General features: G+C 38.4%; 2 protein-coding genes across 2 annotated transcripts in view; both read right to left on the bottom strand.

Annotated features, from left to right (window-relative positions):
- ZC3H13 (zinc finger CCCH-type containing 13) overlaps window positions 1–4,330 on the bottom strand; it is an 80,197-nt gene extending 75,867 nt beyond the window's left edge. Inside the window, 1 exon segment of the mRNA XM_032611205.1 lies at window positions 3,955–4,330. The gene's annotated coding sequence lies outside the window, so the exon portion shown is untranslated.
- Window positions 4,331–4,955: 625 nt separating this feature from the next.
- CPB2 (carboxypeptidase B2) overlaps window positions 4,956–21,686 on the bottom strand; it is a 39,794-nt gene continuing 23,063 nt past the window's right edge. Inside the window, exons 7-11 of the mRNA XM_032610935.1 lie at window positions 19,758–19,868; window positions 16,975–17,068; window positions 11,991–12,193; window positions 9,169–9,256; window positions 4,956–5,301 (exon numbers count right to left, since the gene is read on the bottom strand). Of these exons, the coding sequence (XP_032466826.1) occupies window positions 5,117–5,301; window positions 9,169–9,256; window positions 11,991–12,193; window positions 16,975–17,068; window positions 19,758–19,868 (681 nt within the window). The 3' untranslated portion in view covers window positions 4,956–5,116. The remainder of the gene's footprint in view (window positions 5,302–9,168; window positions 9,257–11,990; window positions 12,194–16,974; window positions 17,069–19,757; window positions 19,869–21,686) is intronic.

The raw sequence follows: 21,686 nt of genomic DNA, 5'->3' as shown, positions 1-21,686 counted from the left end.
ACATTTATTAATAAACTTAAAAATGAATGTGTTTTAAAAGTTTCTTATTAGTTATTATTAGTTATCTACAACTTGGGAAACAGGCACACCATCCCACCACACTGCATCAAGACAAGTAACCCTAAGCTTACATTTTTCCTTCCACTATCAGTGGAAATGGTCTGCCCCCAAAATCTCTATCCTCAACATGCCCCTACTCCAAACACACCCTCCCTCCTCCAAAAAAAATCAACAGTAGTGTTTTGCACAACTGGGGCAACAAGCTATTTATTATTATACTTGAAACACTGGTCATATCTCTTTTCTTGTCTTTCTGAGGGCTCCAGGTATTATTAACTCTACTGTTTCTCTTCCCCACCTATAATCTGTTGTTTGAATCAGCACTCCTCTCCTCCTCTGACCTACCGCTGGAAAGCAGGGTCTCACAGCTTCTCTCCCATCCTAGATCCCTAACATAAGCTTTGAAGACTTCAAAGGGTTTGGACTGCAACAGACAATCAAGTGAGGACTAATGATCCAATCTTATCCCTTTACTTGTATTCTTGACACTAAAAAAGTTCCTTCCAACAGAGACAAAGTAGCTTTTACAGGTGACATCAAGAACTACAAGATTCACCTACATAGTGATTATCCCAGGAGTTTTACTTCTGCTACTGTTGAGTCTTCCAACTTAGGGAAGAACAGCAATGAAGCAAAGACGTATTCTCTTTTCTTAGAGAGTCCAACAGTGTCAGACCTTGGCCTAAAATGACACTGAGTTTGAGGACCAGGTCTAGGTTACAGGGAGGTCCTAGACAGGAAAAAAGAAGAAAGAAAAAAAACCCTGAGGCAATAAAAGAAAAAGTAGAAATTGAACTTTTCTAATTGACAGAAACAGAAATTCTTCTGATCATCTATCTAGGAACTTCTATCAGCAGTCAACAAATTATCTAAATATTATTATGAAACATTTATGATTTTTGCACAGATAAAATGCCTTATGCCTGCAAATACAAAATATAATATTTTAAATCCCATTTTTCTAAATATATACACATAACCTACAATACACGAGGAAAACATTTGCTCATATATATTAACTTAAAACTATGTTACCATCTAATATGATGATTAGAATTTTCACTCTAAAAATTTGGGCCCAAAGAGAAAGATAAACCACAAAAGAATAAAATGTAGATTTGAATGAGAGGAGGAAAAGTTTTTCAATTAATATCTGAACAGGCTTCAATAAGAAGTAAATGCTTCAAACTATAAGAGAAAAATTAGAAACAATAAGAAAAATGTAAATATTAAAGTCTTCCCTATCTCAGAGACTTTGAAGGCTTTCCCTCAGTTTTCAATTTGTTCTTTAGTTTTAAGTAACCCTCACACTCCCACTCACATTATCATGCCTTTCCCAAACACGAGCATTATTAGCAAAGCCAGAGTGACAGGGGTAAAAGTCTGTTGAGTTATTCTCCTATGTCTCCTCTCCATTTGTAGAGTAAATAAATATCAGAAGTTTTAATATTTTTTCAACTGAAAAAGAAAATGAAGGGAATTCCCTGGCAGTTCAGCGGTTAGGACTCTGAGCTCTCACTGCCAAGGGCCCAGGTTCGATCCCTGGTCAGAGGAACTAAGATCCCACAAGCCGCGTGGCATAAAGAAAATGAAAAACATGGGAAACAAAGTTTAAATCTATTAAGACACAACAAAAAGTCTTAATAAACGGGAAATGTCCTCCTTCCCCCGGAAACTTACAAATATCACAATGTACTCATAGCTTCATGCTATAAATATGACTGAGAAGGGAGAGACACAGGGGCCTCTTTTTAAATTATTTCTGAATCCTGATTACTAAAATCTTGTCAATAAAACTTATTAGTTCTAGTATTCTCACTGCAATCCACAATTACATCTTTTTGAGTTCTCATCTTCCGGTAGCATAAATGAAAGCATAAAACACTTTAATCTGGATAAGTAGCACCATAATATTAGGAAACTGTGAAATAACTAAGCAATTAAAGCTACATAATTATTGGTACTAACTGGTAGGAGAATAAATCTCTATCCACTGGCATCCTAAAATTAAAAGTGTTATATTAAAAATAAGACCTCTTCATATTTATATTTCTTAGTTTTGAAAGAAAAACAGTTAAGTTTATTTGTTGCATAGTGTGAGAGAATTTTTTCTTAACATAAGAAAAAAAGAACTTTCTTGAACAATCTTGCCAATTGCTTATATGTAGATAGACTAAAACAATTTCAAACTGAATTCAAAACAGAATCGTCAGCACTAAACTGACTACACAGGTGTGAGGAAGGCAATATTGTAGCATTGTGCAGAAAATACATTTTGTTAAAAAGACTATGCAGGGAGAATATCCCATGCTGGCAACTACTATAATGTGAAGTAAACAGAACTGCAACATACAAAACGACCAAAAAAAGAATAGAAGACACTTTATATATACCAACACCAGTTAACATTTCAACTGCTACTAAATATCTGCTGAAAAAGCTCCAACTCAACTCTACATGAAAAGCAGAGTGGGGTTTGGGGGAGGTAGGAAAGACTAAAATTTACTGAAAACCAGTTCTATAAATAAATGTTAAACAACTGCTTTCTATATGTAAATGTCAGTGCATATTACAAGTTAACACCGATAACTTATTAAATGTTTGATAACTTGTACAGAAAGTAAAATAGCATCCACCTGTGGGATTTTAGTTTTAATTTATAATTATGAAAATCAGATAAATTTGCATACCTTAAAATATGCAATCAATGTTCATTTCGAATCACCGATAGTTAGGAAGCGCGTAAGAGGCATGCACCTGAAAAAACTAGGTCCTCCCAGATTCCCACAGTAAAAGTCTTAGTTTCACAATACAACTATTTTTAGACACAAATTGCTACATACCTGCACCTACATTCTTAGTCTCTTTGTGAAACTGTCATGTTATAATCGAAATATTTCATTAAATTCTAAATTATTCGAAAATCTAGAGATATGTCCACAAAACTGTCCAAAACATTGTCGCTTAGGTTCTAACGTCAGTAATTTCAAACACTGCAGAACCAGACTCCGATAACCGGCACCACATACATACGCATGTATTGTACTGCATAAGCATTTGGATCTACTGCAACAGTATTTTTGGCAAAACTTTGAAAACTTGAGGTGTGAAGATTTTTCCAAACTTTTAAATTATTTCTTCAAAACAATCAAAAACCTGAAGAGGTTGCGTACGCCCATAATTTTCAAAGTAGTTCAAATTATCTGAAAACCTCGGGATACAACCGAATAGCTCGACACTACGCTCCACAAACAAGATCCTACCGATATCATTCACGTGATATCGACTCTGAATAATTTTCCAGCCACATAAATTATTTTAAGCTATTTAGAAAGAGACAATGCCAAACATCAGAGCCTCTCCTTTCATTCACCTTTCCGGGTTTCTGACAGATAGTTGCCAAAAGTTAACTACCTAGGGACTGTGAAGATAAAAGTAGCACTCCTCAACTCCGAGCACCTGCGTCGTAATCACTGCCGGGAAATAACCAAGACCAAATATAACCAAAAGTAAGATACCTTTCCCTAACGGGTCTGGAATGTGTAAAGAGGGAGCTTCTCAATCTAAGACCATACTCCGGCACCCTTCCATCTCATACCAATGCGAATACCGCGCAAGAGTTCCCAGGCTCACATCAAATGGTAGTGACCCAGCAAGGCCTCCAGCCTGAATCCACTTGCCCCCTTAGGCAAACTCGCCAGAATCAGAACCAGGGCGAGAAACCAGTCAGGAGCACAGGGATCTATTGCAGAGTTAAGGGTGGAACGCTCAAGGAGAGCTCAAAATTCCGGCGTGACCCAAGCAGGGATGGAAGACAAGCGGGGCCTCCCCATCCCGGGCCCACCCAACGCCTTTCCCCCGGTACCCACGCCAATTCACGGAGTTCAAACTTACCTCCTCGCTGAGCTCCTTTCGCAAGCGCAGCCCGGAGGTGGCACCGCCGCCGCCGCCGCTCCAAGGAGCGGGGGAGGCGACTCTCTGTCCCCGCGCCTGGCCCCGGGAAGACGACAGCGAGAAGGAGGTGCGCGCGGCTCCCGGGAACCTGTCCTCGGCTACCGAGGGACTCCGGGATGGCTGGGGAGCGGAACCCGCCTGCCGCTTCGCCAGGGTCAAGCGAGCCTGGGACGTAGGAAAAAAAGGAACGAAGAGAGACTGGAGAGTAAGAAAAGACAAGGAAAACACTATCAGGCCGCTAAGAGGATCGCCTCAAAATGCCGCCGGAAGTCAAGAGCTCGCCCTGTTCCTCTGTAGACCGAAGCAGCTTCCGGCTGCCAGATTAGTCGTCAGCGCGTATGCACCGCCCCTTTGTGGACGCGCCCCCTGGGCGTAACGTCGCTTCCTAGGCGTGCTGTCGAAATCAAAAAACCTGTGCCTAACGAGCTAACCCTGGAAAAGAAACCGGGAACCCGGGAGAGATAAAATTCCCAATTAACAGTGGATTTAAGAGAAAGCGTCTTCTACTTTTATTACATAATTTCTTACAATAGACAGCCGTTGTGAATATGCAAAAATGCCACGTTTGTTGTCGAAGATAACTGCATTCATTCGCTCAACGTTTTTATTGAGCAGCTGAACTGGAGTGACAGGCGATATTTGTCCTGCTTTTCACACTCCTCTGCTTTCTCGGCCATCGTCTATTACAGTGGAGCAAACGGAATGCACGGGTGTGTTTTTAAAGGCGTTAGCAGAAACTTACTGTAAATTTGGAGCAGAAATCTTTAATGTACTTGTGACAGCCTTTCCTTTTTTTGTTCAGGATGCAATGCTCTGCATGAAAGTAGGTATTACAATTGCTTGAGATGTCTAGTCAAATGTCGCGAATCAAAGAAAAAAATCAGTACCTAGCCTCTCAAAAAAAAAAAAAAAGGAAAAAGAAATGTGAACCCTTGTCTGCCTTAATTTTAAGGTAGCATTTATTTTGTTCTTTGACAAAACCAAGGAATGGGAAAACCTTTTATGAAAACTGATAAAACTTAAAAAGAAACTGGTACAAAGATTTGGTTTGGCTGGAATCAGTAAATTAAAATATGGGAACAGAGTGAAAAAATCAAGGGCATTAAACATTCCTGATGACATGCCAAGCTATTTTAGAGACAGCAGCGAAAGCTTCTGTACAAGTGGGTTTGATGTAACTCTCTGGCAGCAAGAATCCGTATCTGCCTGTATCTCGAAGTTCAATTGTAAACGAATATTTGATGCCCAAGTCATGGATCCAGTCATCCGAACCTCCAGGAGCTAGATCTACAAAAAGAAATAAGAAATTACTTTTTGAAATACAGATGTTTCAAGTTAACTAACAAGATGGGATTTTTTTCCCTAAAAATGAAAATAGTTTTGCTTTTTTCTGATTATTAAATAATCTAAGTTTGTGGAAGAAAATAGAGATTGAAGGAAAGCAGGTTAAGGAAGAAAATAAAAATTACCCATATAACCCTACCAAGGAGTGATGGTCACCATTTATATTCTAGTGCTTTCTTTTTCAGTGCATACTTTAACATAATATTTTTCCTACATAAATAAGATCATTCTATACAAGCTTATTCAGGAACATTCCTAAACATAATCTATCCTGGCCAGCTTTATGTATTAATGAGTTCAAATCTACCTTATCATTTTTTTTCTTTAATTTTTGGCTGCATTGGGTCTTCCTTGCTGCGCGCGGGCTTTCTCTAGTTGCGGTGTGCAGGCTTCTCACTGCAGTGGCTTCTCTTGTTGCAGAGCATGGGCTCTAGGCACGCTGGCTTCAGTAGTTGTGGCACATGGTCTCAGTAGTTGTGGCGTACAGGCTTAGCTGTTCCGTGGCTTGTGGGATCTTCCCGCACCAGGGCTCGAACGCATAACCCCTGCATTGGCAGGTGGATTCTTGACCACTGCACCACCAGGGAAGCCCTACCTTATCATTTTTAATGATCTCATAGCATTGCTCTGTAAAGCTGGATGTAATTAATTTTAATAATTATTTATTTGGAGAGCTGCACGTTGTGCTGTTGTGCTGCACGTTGCCAAATAGCCTTCAAAAGAATTGAACTAATTTATACCTCCATTAGCAGGGTATGAATGAATATGCCCATGCTCCATTCCCATACCATCCATGTGAATTATACATTTCTGGCAATTTTATTTGAAAAATAATATCAAATTGTCTTTATGTTTGATTATCAGTGAGTTGAACATTTTTTTGGTATATTTACTGACCATCTTTATATTTTTATCAATTGTCTTTGCTCAGTTTTCTTCTTGATTCATTTTATAGATTACTTATAAAAGCAGCATTAGTGTTATTAGCCCTGTGTAATATGTGGAGAATTTTTTTTTCTTATTTGGTCATTTAGGCTTCAACTTGGTTTATGGCAGTGTTTTTATGTTAAAATATTTTATGTATCTGGAATTTATTTTGGAGAAAGACATGTTAGTAATCTAAGTACAATTTTTTTCTAAGTAACTCACCAGTTTTTCCAACCCTATTAATTGAACAATGTCTAACATTCTTAACTGTTTGAAATGCCTTCTTTATGAGATTCTAGATCTTATATATCTGAGTGTCTTTCTGTACTCACTATTCCCTTCTAATGATGTCACTTCCAGGCTCAGTTCCTTTACATTGAACCTTCTTGTTTATCCATAATTGCTTCTTTGTGTCTTTATAATTAGTATAATTAAAACAAAAAACCCCTGCAACTATGACAGGTTTATAATGTGTTTTAATACATGGTTGGAGCAAATTCTCTTTTATTAATCTTATTTTTCAGAATTTTACAAGCTCTTCTACCAAATGTATTCTTTCAAATGAAGTTCAAAGTCATTTAAGTGTTCATTGGGACTGCATTAAATATACAAACTAATTTAGAATGACTAGCACTTTTTTTTGTATTGCTTTTCCACTCAAAACCATAGTGGGTTTCTCCTTTTATTTGTCTTCATTTATGTACACCAGTAAAGTTTTCTAGGTTTTTCATAGAGATCATATGGATTTGTGTGCGCACATATATACATTTAACAATGAATCTATATATGTATGTATGTATCTATATGTACACGTCTGCATGTGTATACATGTATATTGGGGGGGGCAGTAGGATCTTTTTTCCATTTTACTTTCTTCCTGATTGTTTTTGGTATATAAGTAAGTTATAGATTCGTTTATATTTAGTTCATAGTCAGCCACCTTACTCAACTCTTTGTTACTCTATTTTTGTGTTTTCCAGGTAGACACTCATATAATATGCAAAGTGATCATTTTTCCTCCTTCCAATACCTATACTTGAATTAATGACAAAGGTGTTTACTGAAGCACTGTTTATACTGAAGTATTGAAAAATATCCATCAACAGTGGATTAGTTGTTATTCATTCAGCAAATATTTCTGATAGCTATTATTAATATCTGGCATTTATTCTTCCAGAATTTTTTTTATACTTATGTACACGTGCGCACGCACGCGCGCGCGCACACACACACACACACACACACACACACACAGATTTGTATTGAATGAATGCATGCCTGGAGATGGAATGATTTCGTCAAAACAAGAAGTTGCTCTAGAAGTGCCTCCAGCCCTGAGGCACTATGGTCATGCTTTGGGGAACAACAGGAGAGAGAGGATGGGAATCAAGAAAGCTCTGAATTATGAAAGGAAGTTGTGACCCAGAGCAAGGACCTGGGTCGGCAAAGGCAGAGATAGACCAGTGACAGCAAGAGACAGAGACACCACGTGGACCAATCTGGCCTCAGTTTGTCCTGAGATAATTTGGGATGATTGAGGAGGAAAAGGAAGATTCTGGACTTTCTACTAATAGACCTTTGGTGCTCAAGTAATTTACTGAAAATAATATGGATGTGATTATTAATATGAATGTGTTTTTATCCCCCTATAAATCATACCTGTTAAAGGAAACTCTGGGACTTGGCACATATTATCTCAAAGCCTCTTCACATGCCATTTCCTCTCCCTGGTTTTTTCCCACACCTTTGTTTGGCAGCCACTTACTGGGTAGGTCTCCCAGACATGTCACCTACCTAGGAAGACCTTTCCAGGCCACCTGAGCTAAGCTGCCTCTCTCTCAGGCAGTCATTTTCAAACCTATACGCTAATATTATGTTGTTCACTTATCAATGGGATTACACTATATTTTACTATTTAATTGTTTACATCGGAGATTGGCGAACTTTTTCTGTGAAGGACCAGATAATTAATATTTTAGGCTTTGAGGGCCACATAGTCTATGTCAGAACTACTCAACTCCACTGTCCTGAAAGCTATATAGACAATATGCAAATGAATGAGTGTGGCTGTGTTTGAATAAAGCTTTATTTGTGGACACTGAAATTTGAATTTTACGTAATTTTCGCATGTCACAAAATCTTATTCTTCTTTTGGTTTTCTTCAACCATTTAAGAAATGGAAAAACCATTCTTAGCTTACAGGCTGGATTTGGCCTATGGGTTATAGTTTGCTGACACCTTGTTACATGCTTATTTTCTGTTTCTCTTCTCCCATCTCCCCTTCCAGTTTCAAAAACAGCAAAATTGTCTGTTATCCCACTGTGGATACAAAGGAGTCCCTCAACAAATATCTCCCAGCAGAAATTAATTTAAAATATTTGTTAAGAGCTTGCCACACACATGTTCCATCAGTGTGATACAAACAAAGGACATTCAACTGTAGTGTGCCGTGAGCTATACTCTTGGACACAGGTTGCCACTAAAAAAGCATCTAATGTAAATGGTATTCCTAGATTTGTACAGTGTTCAACCTGCACAACCTTACATGGTGGCCCTGGGCATCTTAAACATTCTTTTGACCCTTTATGACTTTTTCTGTCTCACTCAACTAGTGTGATACCAATTCTATAATCCCTACTCTATAGCACTGAGCATAATTTCTTAAGTATCATTTTGGTTTCTTTTTAGTATATTTATGTATTAATATAGCCTTGTTCAGTACTGTCATAGCTATCATGCTTCCAATTCTGTTATAATCCAATTGTTTTACATGGGACCATGTTTAAAGATTCCACTTAGAAAAATTAAATCCACACAGAAAAACCAAACACAAATTTCCTTAGTACCTCACAGTCCCCTAAGATCTTAAGAAGAAATACTTACATAAACTTTCTGAACCACTGCCATGTGTATATCTGGTATTTTTATTAGTATTCTCAATAGCATGGACTGCTTCACTGGCCACTAGAGACTGAAATCAATAAGATATGGAATTTCAGTTAATGTACAGCTTTAAAACAAGACAGGTAGCAGTTTCTTAAAAAAACACAAAAACCCAATCATATATTTATTCAATCAAACTGTATATATGAAGAAATAGAGAGCAGAATGGTTGTTGCCAGGGGCTGGGGGTGGTGGAGGGAGGAGAATGTGGAGATGCTGGTCAAAGGATACAAACTTCCAGTTATAAGACGAGTAAGTTCTGAGAATCTAAAATACAGCCTGGTGACTATAGCTAACAATACTGTATTATATACTTGAAAGTTGCTAAGAGAGTAGATTTTAAGTGTTCTCACCACAAAGGAAGAAACTAATTATGTGAGGTGACGAACGTGTTAATTAACTTTGTTGTGGTAATCATTTCACAATATATACGTGTATCAAATCGTCACATTGTACACCTTGTACTTACACAATGTTATGTCAATTAATTATATCTCCATAGAGCCGGGGTGTGGGGAGAATTGTATATATGAAAAAATCTGCATTTATCCAAGAGATAAATTGAGAAGAATAAATTAACTTTTAAAAATGTTTTTCTCTTTACGGAAATCACAGTTGGGTGGCTTTAGACACAGACTCTTCCAATATATTGAAATTTTATTTAAGTTGCAGAAAAAATAATTCTCATACGCCTTCTTTAGGAATTCATTTATTTCGTAAAACAAAGTATATGTAACAAAATTATACTGTAAAACAAAGTCTAACTATATTTCAAAGGCAAACAGCTAGACAAAATCGTCACCAAACTTTAAAACCAGCTTCTCTAAACGATACACGTATGTCAGCAATGTATGATTCCCTCCTCATTCTTCTCACAAACTCTATTTCCTTTTCGTGTAAAATGTCTAATACCGCCCAAAGCCTCATCAAATAAAACAGTTTACATCCCTGGTGTGCTGCAGGATAGTAACAAAGTCCCCTGTTCCACTATTTTTGTTTCTAGCTTATGCAGATCTTTTCTGAAATTGGCACTACATCATGGTATTCACTGTCCCTCCCTTGAAGGACCTGAGGAATATCAGTGGATATGATGTTGTGCCATTCCTCTGCTCAAAAGTTTTAACGGAACCCCCCCCCCCCATCTACGGAATAAAATGTAAATTGATTCTGACATTCAGACTAGGTGACCTCTCCTTCACAGGCTGACCTCATCTACTTTCTGAGGGATCAACTTCCTTTTTTTGACCCTACATTCCCCTGAACATACTTCCTGTGGGGAGAACCTTGGTCTCAGCTTAGAAAGTCTTCCCCTCCGGGTCCACTTACAGAAATCCTATCTTTCAGTATCTGGCTGGAATTGTGCCTGTTCCTTCACTTCACTGGCGCTTTTATCATTCCTTTTTCTTTACAGTATGTCACACCTTAATAGATTATAAGCCCTCTGGACAGGGACTTTATCCCCTCACTTATCTGTTTCCTTCTGAATGAATTAATGAGGCCACTCCTAGTTATCCCAGTCAGAAGTGAGTTGTACCATCTGTGTCACTTACTTAGTAGTTACTATACCTTACAGTACAGCTATCTGTAACAATTGCTAATGGCTGAGCTCCCTAACCATTTCATATTCTCTTAAAGGGCAGGGTCCTACCTGATGCTTCTTTCAATGTCCATCAACACAGTATTTTACACATAATAACTCTCAACAAACATTTGTGATGATAGTAATCCAAAAATAATTCAAAATCACACTAAGTCTATTTCCAGATCATGATGAATATCCTCTCACTTCTTCAAAGATAACACCAATAAAGGAACTTTCCTTAAAAGTTTTCCCTTGAGAGGAAAAAGGAATCATAAGTATCAAGGATGTTTCTGTTTTAAATGAGTTATTCTTAGCAACTGCAAATAACTTTATATTTGTCATCAGGAATTGCTAGCCCCTAATGTGGCTATAGTTTATTCTGTTAAGAGAACCAGATCAAAACAAGTCAATAAGAAACAAACCAGTACATAAAGATCAGACCTTGGGCAAGAAGTGGACTGTTGCCACAGCACTTCCATTGTCTAGAGAGCATCTGGGATGAGGATTTGTCCAAACCTAGCCACAATCCATCAAGAACCCTTGCATCCTTTGCCATTAACCCAAGCATAGAATATCTGGGACCAAAAAGTGATGAGGGGGTAGCCAACTGCGAGTCCTCTTTGAACTCACTGTATCATCCACTGCATTCCACAAAAGGAGGGAGGTCTTGCCTCAATGCTGAAATTGGAGTTGCTTTTAATAGGACCAAACCCCTGCAAGTTAGGAAGGTCAGTGTATAAACAATTCCCAATGCTAGTATCAAATCGATAAGTATTGTGCTAAGACTTGATCTGTGGCGGGCTGTTGTAGAAAGCTAGCACCTACAAACAGACCAATAATTCCAGAAAGCCTTGTCCTTGTCCTTGTTCATATGGCTTCATATGTAGATTAGGTCAAGGTAGACTGGTTCCCTCCTGAGGTTCCAAGAGCTAGTCTGACATTTTCCTAGAGAGCCCCTCTGCTCGACGGAAGTTCATGTCCTCAAAATAAGGCTCAGTCCTTTACAATCTCTCAATGAACCCTGACCTAGGGTGACTCTCAGAAATGTTAGATCAAGATATAAAGCATCTATCCCCCTTTGTCCTCTACAGAACATTTTTCCCCACAGTTTTTGATTCCTGAACTATGTATTGTTTTACTTCTGAAATGCTAATGAGAAAATTAATTAAGCGGCACTTACTAGTTCCTCGTGGTCTTTGCTTTTGCTTCTGCTATAGGAATACGGAAACACTATCTTCTGGGAGTATGAATGCATGCTGACATAAGCTTTAATGTGGTTGATATTTCTTCTCAGGAAATCAGCCACTGCCTTCACTTCTGGTTCCGACTCAGGGTAAAGTCCACAGTAGGTTTCCGAGCACGAGAAACTCGAGGCACCTTCCTCTGTAGTGAAATTGATGGAGTGGAATCATAAGTAGATATGCAACCTATTGTAATTTGTGATCTCCCTGACCATGTATTCTCCTAATATATAGGGTGTAACATTTTTAGATAAATGGATTCACTCGAGCTCTGTAAAGAACATATTTCTAATGTCCCCTAAATGTTGTTTATGTTTATTTTGAATTCCAATATTTACATGCCCTCATAGCAAGCCATCCAACAGCTGCTGCCTGAGGGCAGCCATCTTGCAGCCCCGAGAAAGTGGCTAAGAGAGTCTCAGAAATGGCAGCTCTGCCTCCAAACTTGTGGTTACAAGAGAAAAATAAACCCCATTTTCTTTCATCATTGTAAGTTTGGTTTTTCTGATATGTGTAGCTTAAAAATCACTAATTAATCCAGCCCATAAAAGTCTCATTTGAGAACTCAGAATATGTAAGTCTGCCTTCAGTGCTACTTCTAACTTGCTAAAGTGGTTTAGTAAGTAAAACGGAATGGCGATATTTGGTGCTAGACTGATATGTGTTCATTCGTTTGAGAAATTATACGAAACATCACTTCGGATGGTAGCCTGACTCCCATCACTTCTCTCCTCTGTACGTAATTCACAGCGGTAGAGCCCCAGGGAGCCACCTCTGACCCAGAAAGATTCTTCCCTCCTGGAAACCGTTTATTAGCCCCAATTTGGGTCCCTCACTTGTCTTTTGCCATTCGGAATCCCTCCACTGATAACTTGAAATCAAGATGCAGATTCTAGTTTCAGTCAAGCGACTCTCTTGAAAACAAAGAAGATAACAGCAATAACATCACCAGCTGACATCCAAAGAACACAAGCTATCTGTCAGGAACTCTGCTAAGACTTACAGGCGATATCTCATTTAATCTTTACGGCAAACCTGTGAAGTCAATGCTCTTATTTTAGGAGACTCAAATTGGGCACCATTGGTGATAACCATTCTTTACAATAAGAGGCTATGTATCATATTGTTAATTACCCCATCACTTGATTTCAATCTTGTCTTTGCCATTTAATAGCTATATGGCTTGGGTAATTTTTTTTAACCAATAAGTCAAAAGTTGATGTAATCTAAATTAGTCCTTTATAGGAATAAATAACGGTAATGAAAGATGAGGCCTTAAATTGGACACTACTTTTAGACTTCCATTATAAGGACTGTTTGGAATCCCCATTCTATGCAATATCAACAGAACTTCTGTGGCCCGGCAGGAAATCTGAATACCCATATGCTCTCTGGCTTCCCAAAGCAACCAAGCAAGACAAATTCTTTTCACTCAATGGGAATTTTACATTTTACAAAACACGTGTGGCACAAGAGGGGCATCTGGCACTGTCAACTCTTAACATGTTGGAAGTTTTCCTTTCAAATATATTTCTGTTTTATTTTATTTTTTTAAAGTGCCAGTAAGGCACCGTCAATTGTTAAGACAACAGTAATTTTTAAAAGTTCTAGTCTTCTATTTTGGCGTTTAAGCTGTTTATCACTCACTTGCATTTCAATCAATCTTCTAGAGTGATTGAGAAAGAGTAGAATTATTGGGCATGCCCTAAGAGGCAAGTCAATCTTGATTTTTTTAAACTTATCTATACCTCAATTTCCTTATCTACTAAATGGATAAATTATAAAATGCTTTTCCCAGTGCTGGCATATACTGAGTGTTTAATAACTTGTTTATCAGCATTATCATCATCATTATCGCCACATGGATTGGGACACAGAGAAGGCCAGTGTGCATTGCAGAGATGAGGTGGGGAAAGAAAGGAGCCACTGAGCTCCCTATAGTGCCTCAGGCCCAGTTCTAGTCTGCTTCCTAAGTCTGCCTGCATCCTAGTCCTTGGGTTCCATGGGCTACTCCATGATCCTTATTATCCTTACAGAGCCTGCCTTTCTCTCTTTTTTTTTTTTTTTTTTTGCGGTACGCGGGCCTCTCACTGTCGTGGCCTCTCCCGTTGCGGAGCACAGGCTCCGGACGCGCAGGCTCAGCGGCCATGGCTCACGGGCCCAGCCGCTCCACGGCATGTGGGATCCTCCCGGACCGGGACACGAACCCGTGTCCCCTGCATCGGCAGGCGGACTCTCAACCACTGCGCCACTAAGGAAGCCCAGGTAATGCTAGTTTTACCACGAAAAACATTAAGTAAAATAGAGCAGCAAAAGAGCTTGCGGATGAAAGAAGCTCCAAAAGGGAACTTATAACTGAAGAGTGATTGTCAGACTTAGAAGAATTTCAACAAACTTGGAGTTAGTCGGCCTGGCTTTATATCCCAGCTCTGCCGCTTCCTAGCTCTGTGCTCTTGAGCAAGGGACTTAACCTTTTAAAGTCTGGGTTTCTTCATCCATGATGTGTAGATAATGAAACTCACGGGATGGAATATATAAACCGCCCAGCACTTAGCAACTGTCAGCTCTATTTATTCAGAGGTCTTTTATATTAGTTGCTGTTTCTCTGGCTCCTTGCCCAATTATCACTGCTGTGGCAGTCTTTACACCTCAGTGGGCACTTTTTTTTTTAACATCTTTATTGGAGTATAATTGCTTTACAATGGTGTGTTAGGTTCTGCTTTATAACAAAGTGAATCAGTTATACATACACGTATGTTCCCATATCTCTTCCCTCTTGCACCTCCCTCCCTCCCACCCTCCCTATCCCACCCCTCTAGGTGGTCACAAAGCACAGAGCTGATCTCCCTGTGCTAGGCGGCTGCTTCCCACTAGCTATCTATTTTACGTTTGGTAGTGTATATGTGTCCATGCCACTCTCTCACTTTGTCACAGCTTACCCTTCCCCCTCCCCATATCCTCAAGTCCATTCTCTAGTAGGTCTGTGTCTTTATTCCCGTCTTATCCCTAGGTTCTTCATGACCTTTTTTTTTTTCCTTAGATTCCGTATATATGTGTTAGCATACTGTATTTGTTTTTCTCTTTCTGACTTACTTCACTCTGTATGACAGACTCTAGGTCCATCCACCTCACTACAAATAACTCAATTTCGTTTCCTTTTATGGCTGAGTAATATTCCATTGTATATATGTGCCACGTCTTCTTTATCCATTCGTCTGTTGATGGACACTTAGGTTGCTTCCATGTCCTGGCTATTGTAAATAGAGCTGCAATGAACATTTTGGTACATGACTCTTTTTGAATTATGGTTTTCTCAGGGTATATGCCCAGTAGTGGGATTGCTGGGTCGTATGGTAGTTCTATCTTTAGTTTTTTAAGGAACCTCCATATTGTTCTCCATAGTGGCTGTATCAATTTACATTCCCACCAACAGTGCAGGAGTGTTCCCTTCTCTCCACACCCTCTCCAGCATTTATTGTTTCTAGATTTTTTTGATGATGGCCATTCTGACCGGTGTGAGATGATATCTCATTGTAGTTTTGATTTGCATTTCTCTAATGATTAATGATCTCCAAAGAAGATATACAGATTGCCAACAAACACATGAAAGAATGCTCAGTGGGCACTTTTACTGAATAATCTTAACAACGGCCTCTTACGAAGAAACCACTAAGTGATTCCCTTTAGCCTGAGGCAGGATCAACTGTTCTTTCCTCTGTTTACTTACTTTATCTGTAGCTCTCTTAAAACAACAAATTTCATGCACATGTTCATTTGAATAGCTTTCAGAGACCCCTCAGTGTGTCAGGTACTGCACTACTAGGTAATGGATAGTGGTCACTGCCCTCATGGGGTTTCTGACTTACAGGAAGGAGGAAATGAAGAGAAAAGGTAAGTACTCAACCGAAAAGTTTTCATATCTACTTTGGGATAATGATGAAATGTTCAAAATCATGAATTTTCACTTCTTTTTTTAAAAGGAAATACAGAAGATCATGTACCTAGGACTGTGTAGAGTAAAGGAATGGGAGAAGAGGATGTTTCTGTGGTTTCAGTAGCTGTGCTCCCTTGTTGTTACATGCTCCCACCTCCAAAAATATGGGTGATTCCAGCTCAGTCGTTAAGTTTAGTGTTGCTTTGTAGTCGTTTCTTAAATGTAGTAACTATGAAACATAGTGAGGGGATGGTGAACTAACACCTACCTCCCTGAGAGCAGACAATATCCCCAAATGCCTAAATCAGTGTTCACTGAGTGTCTTAACTCATTGGAATCAAGGAACAAGGAGCTCCCACAGTGCTGGACACAAGTTTCTCTTTACGATATTCATGAAAGAAAGAACTTAAGAAAGTGAATAGTGAATACAAAACAAAATGTTCTGGGAATTCCAGGATGGTCCATTGGTTAGGACTCCACACTTCCACTGCAGGGGGCATGGGTTCAATCCCTGGTTGGAGAACTAAGATCCCACAAGCCAAAGGGAAAAAAACCCCACTAAATGTTTTGCAGCACTATAGAAGTCAATATTTTCCAAAGCAATTGAAAATAGGAGGTACTCACCCAACCCTAGCCTTTGATATCCTCATAATGAATGCTATTTGTTGATGAAAGTAGGAAATTTAGTGGTCACTTCCTTATGATTTCAGAGAAATAGAATTTTAGAATTTTGAAGCTAGAAGGGACCTTAAAGAACTAATCCAACTTCCTTCTTTAAAGGTATGGATATGGCAGGGAGGAACAGGGTAAGGGTGTTTTGCTGATCTGAGTCAAACTTCATAGCACTACGTTTAACCAAAAAGTTTCTTATCTAAATTATCTTCTGATTCAGATAGGCCTCCCCTCTAATCAGTTTGAATTAATGAGCTTTTAGGAATACCACCTTTTGAATGAAGAGACATTTGTTAGAAATAAAGCAAACAACCTACCACACCAGTGTTTGGAGGCAAAGTTCCTGTTCAGGTCTGTTCCAATGCAAGAATTGTTTTCATGAAAAGAACGGTTCTTTCTCCACATTCGATTCTAAATAAACAAAACACAGGTAACCAGGGCAGCCATGTTTGCAGTTCAGGAAAGACACGACTTTTAAAGCCTAAGTGGACAGTGTTGTGTTTCTCTCCTTCAACTCCATCTCTTTATCCTGTCACTGTCTTCACAGTACTTCTTGCATAGCCCCTGTTCTATCCAGGTCTCAGCTGGGTTCACTCAAACTTGAATCACCTGAAATGGTGATATTTCATGAGCTTTGACCTATACAAAAAAACCATTTCATTTGGTTTTGCTAGGCTGCTTGCTGGCCTTCTTATTTGGCCTTGTTTCCTTTAATTTTATGCATTGTCATTTTAAGTTCCTTCTGTGAAAAGTAAAATAACTTGGTGTTTCAACTCAAATTAAAACTATGAGTCATTTTTTTAATTGAACTGTGTTTGACATATAACATTGCACAAATTTAAGGTGTTCAACATGTTGATTTGATACATTTACATATTGTAATATGATTGCCATTTGGGGGATAGCACCTCTATCATGTCACATAAATTATCATCTCTTTTTTGTGGTGGGAATAATTAAGATCAAGTCTTTTAGCAAGCTTGATGATTATAATGCAAAATTGTTGAGTCATGAGTTTCCATGCTCTCTTTAGATTGAATTCAACACTCACTTAAAACCTATAGGAGGGGCTTCCCTGGTGGCGCGGTGGTTGAGAGTGCACCTGCAGATGCAGGGGACGCGGGTTCGTGCCCCGGTCCGGGAAGATCCCACGTGCCGCGGAGCGGCTGGGCCCGTGAGCCATGGCCGCTGGGCCTGCGCATCCGGAGCCTGTGCTCTGCAGCGGGAGAGGCCACAGTGGTGAGAGGCCCACATACCGCAAAAAAAAACACAAAAAAACCTTTAGGAGGCAGAGCTGTGCAGACACCTCTAGCCTGATGGCTCCTTTGATTGTACTGATTCAACTCTGGTTTTTAAACGTAATGCAAATACTCCATTGGGTTCTTGGGGTAATCCGGGAATTTGATCATGTAAACAGTTGCACAGACTTTGTTTTAAGTTCTGGGTTGGGATGACATGGCACACTTTTCCCTATTCCACCAACTCTTTTGCCAAGCCTCCCAGTCTGCTTCCAACCCCAGACCTGTGACTCTGGTAGCAACAGTTGTTCTGAGGAAATCAAGTTCTCATACTTCAGGGACTAATTGGTGGAGTTAAGATACAAAGGACAGTTGGGGAGTAAGAATATCTAAAAGGTGGCTGAATTCCACTGTGATTCCAGTGAAGGCATAAATTCATTGTAATAGCAACCTACAAATGTGACCATTTATTGAACACCAATTTTGTGTTAGGTACTATACTAGGTATTTCTCATTTACTTAGTTCAGGGTTTGCTCACTCCTACGGACAAACTTTTACTCACAGTATTTGTCTTCCCTGAGATGACTTTTTCATCAAACTCCTTCACTATTCCTATCTCTTCTGCTTAAATTACCCTCTACATAAAATAATTCCTGTATAATTCCTATGTATCTAATCACTGCAATCATTCTCATTCCCCTTAGTGTTTGTATGTGCTATTCAAGTAGGTTTTTCATATATGTTCAACTATGTTTTCACGTGCCTCACATTAAATTAGGAAGGACTGTACTTCATATGGCTTGAGTAATTTTACATGAATCATGATGTTGATGGATTAGAAATAGTAATGGTTTCCAGTATAGATGAGACGGACCATGATATTCATACTTATGTTCATGATTGAGTTAAAGGGTACTAGGATTAAATTCGCATATTGGTTAGAACGCAATTCTGCTACAATGCACGTTCGGTTAGAATGCTGTTCTAATTCTTGTAATTCATGATTTTACAATCAAAATACCATTCAAACGATTCCTAGTAAGAATGAATGGATGTAGGTACTGCACATCAAGGTAGCTAACATCACAAAAAGAGATACAGCCAGACACTGTGCACCTCCTGTTGGGAGAACACACTATCACAATGAAGTAGTTTTGCCAAAAACGTCAAACCTGAATCTTATAAAGCTTCTGGAATCCAAATATCAAGTTTTAGAAAATACAGAGGACAAAGGAACATGGCAAAGCAATTAGCAAATCCAGACAACAGGAAGCTCTTTTCTTCAATGAAAAAATTGCAAGGAAATAGAGAAAAAGAGAGATGGAGAGAGAATCTACAGATTAAAATAAAAATAAAAGCTATAAACCAATCACAATATATTAGCCTATTTGGATCCTGAACCAAAGAAATAAACTTTTTAAAAAGTTATGATACAATTGGAAATTTAAACACTGCTTGGAAATCTTATGCTAGTAAATAATTATTGTTCATTTTTAGGTATAATTGTACCATTATTTTTTTAAGACCTCTTTTAGAGAGGCATACTGAAATATTTATTGATGATATGGTATCTGAGATTTGCTTCAAAATAATATGGGTAAGATAGAAGGGAGTTGGGGATATAGATGAGAAAAGATTGGCTAAAAAAAAAAAAAAGATTGGCTGTGAGTTGATTGGCTGTGTGATGGGTACATAGGAGTTTACCATACAATTATTCCCACTCATATATGTTTGAACTTTTCCAAAATGAAGTAAAAAAATTTTTTCATAATAAAACCATTATGCCAAGGTCCAGGATTCTATAAATAATTCAGCCTATGTATCCTGTATCCTCTATTTTGTTTTCTTTACCTTCACCTACCTTTTTCCATGTGTAGTCATAACCATCCACGTTAACCACTGGCATAACATAGAAATCCATGTGCCTCAGAAGACTGGTAGGCAGATTTTCTTGCCCATGGAAACGAATTACCTACAAATTAAACCAAGTATATTTGATGATATATCTTTTATGTCCTTCTAAACTTAGTCTGTGTCTTCTTCTTTAACTGAGGTATAATTAACATATAATCCTTGAACAACACAGGTTTGAACTGTGTGGGTCCACTTGTATGCAGATTTTTTTCAGATTTTTATAGTACTACATGATCTGCAGCTCATTGAATCCACAGATGCAGAACTGCGGATATGGAGGGCTGACTGTAAAGTTATACATGGATTTTCAAGCGTAGGGAGGGTTGGCACCCCTCACCCCTGCATTGTTCAAGGGTCAACTGTATTAATTTAAGGTGTATAATATAATGATTCAAAATTTGTCTATATAGTGAAGTGATCACCACACTAAGTCTAGTTAATATCCATCTAGTTAACATCCACTAAACTTAGTCTATTTTTTTATTTAAAAAATTTTGAGATGTTTAGAGTGAGGGCTGTTTAGAGTGAGGGCTGAAATATAGCCTATACTCTGTGTGTCAAGCCCTACCTTCATGTGTGGTTGCAGCTGAAATCCCAGAGGAAGGGGTGCCTAGCTTTTAACAGCTTTATTGAGATATAATTCACATGCCAGAAAATTCACCATTTTAAAGTGCACAATTCAGTGGATTTTATATCACAGAGGTATGCAACCATCACCACTCTCTGATTGTAGAATATTTTTATCACCCCGCCGACCAACACCAAAAACCAAAAACCCTTTAGCCATTAGGAATTACCCCCCTTCTCCTTTCTCCTCTTCCTCCACCCTGGCAACCACTAATCAACTTTCTGTCTCTGTGGATCTGCCCATTCTGGACATTTCATGTAAGTGGAATAATAAAATATATGGCCTTTTGTGTCTGGCTTCTATCACTTAGCATAATGTTTTCAAGATTCATCCATGTTGAATCAGTACTTCATTCCTTTTCATTGCTGAATGGTATTCCATTGTAAGGATATACCACATTTTATTTATCCACTCATAAGTTGATGGATGTTTGGATTGTTTCCACTTTTTGACTTATGAATAATGTTGCTTTGAACATTTGTAAACATACGTGTTCAAGTCTCTTGGCTATACACCTAGGAGTGGAATTGCAGGGTCAAATGGTAACTCTATGCTTAAACTTTTGAGGAACTGCCAAACCATTTTCTAAAGTGTCCGCACCATTTTGTGATCCCAACAGCAATGGATGAGAGTTCCAATTTTTCCACACTCTTACCAATATTTGCTATTATCTGTCTTTTTAAAATTTTAGCCATCCTGGTGGGTATGAAGTGGTATCTCATTGTGGTTTTGATTCATATTTCCCTAATGACTAATGATGTTGAGCATCTTTTCATAATGCTTATTGGCTATTTGTATACCTTCTTTGGAGAATTGTCCTTTCAGATATTTTGCCCATTCAAAATTGTCTTTTACTTGTCTTCTTACTGTTTATTTGTAAAAGTTATTTATATATCTTGGATATGAGTCCCCGATCATATATATGATTTGCAAAAATTTTCTGAACGGTTTTCATTTATTATAGAGGTTTACAGTCATTATAATTTTTACTTTTATGGTGTACTCTTTGTCTCATATATGGATTTTTTGATGCCGAGGCCTTCTTCGGGGACAAAATTCCCCATTATGATATATGGGATAATACGATCTTCTCTGTAATGTTGCTTTATGTTCAATTTCTAAGGGTAGAATGTGGCAAAAGATATCTGCATAATTCAAATCAAAAGAAAAAAATTCATTGGGACTCAATTCCAATAATTGCTTCAGTTCTTTCCTTTACTTAGGAAACATACCACAATGGCATACTAT

Source organism: Phocoena sinus, chromosome 18 (assembly GCF_008692025.1).
Source record: "Phocoena sinus isolate mPhoSin1 chromosome 18, mPhoSin1.pri, whole genome shotgun sequence".
NCBI classification, from domain to species: domain Eukaryota; kingdom Metazoa; phylum Chordata; class Mammalia; order Artiodactyla; family Phocoenidae; genus Phocoena; species Phocoena sinus.
Note: the sequence above shows the minus strand (reverse complement) of the source record. Positions and strands in the feature narration are given on the sequence as shown.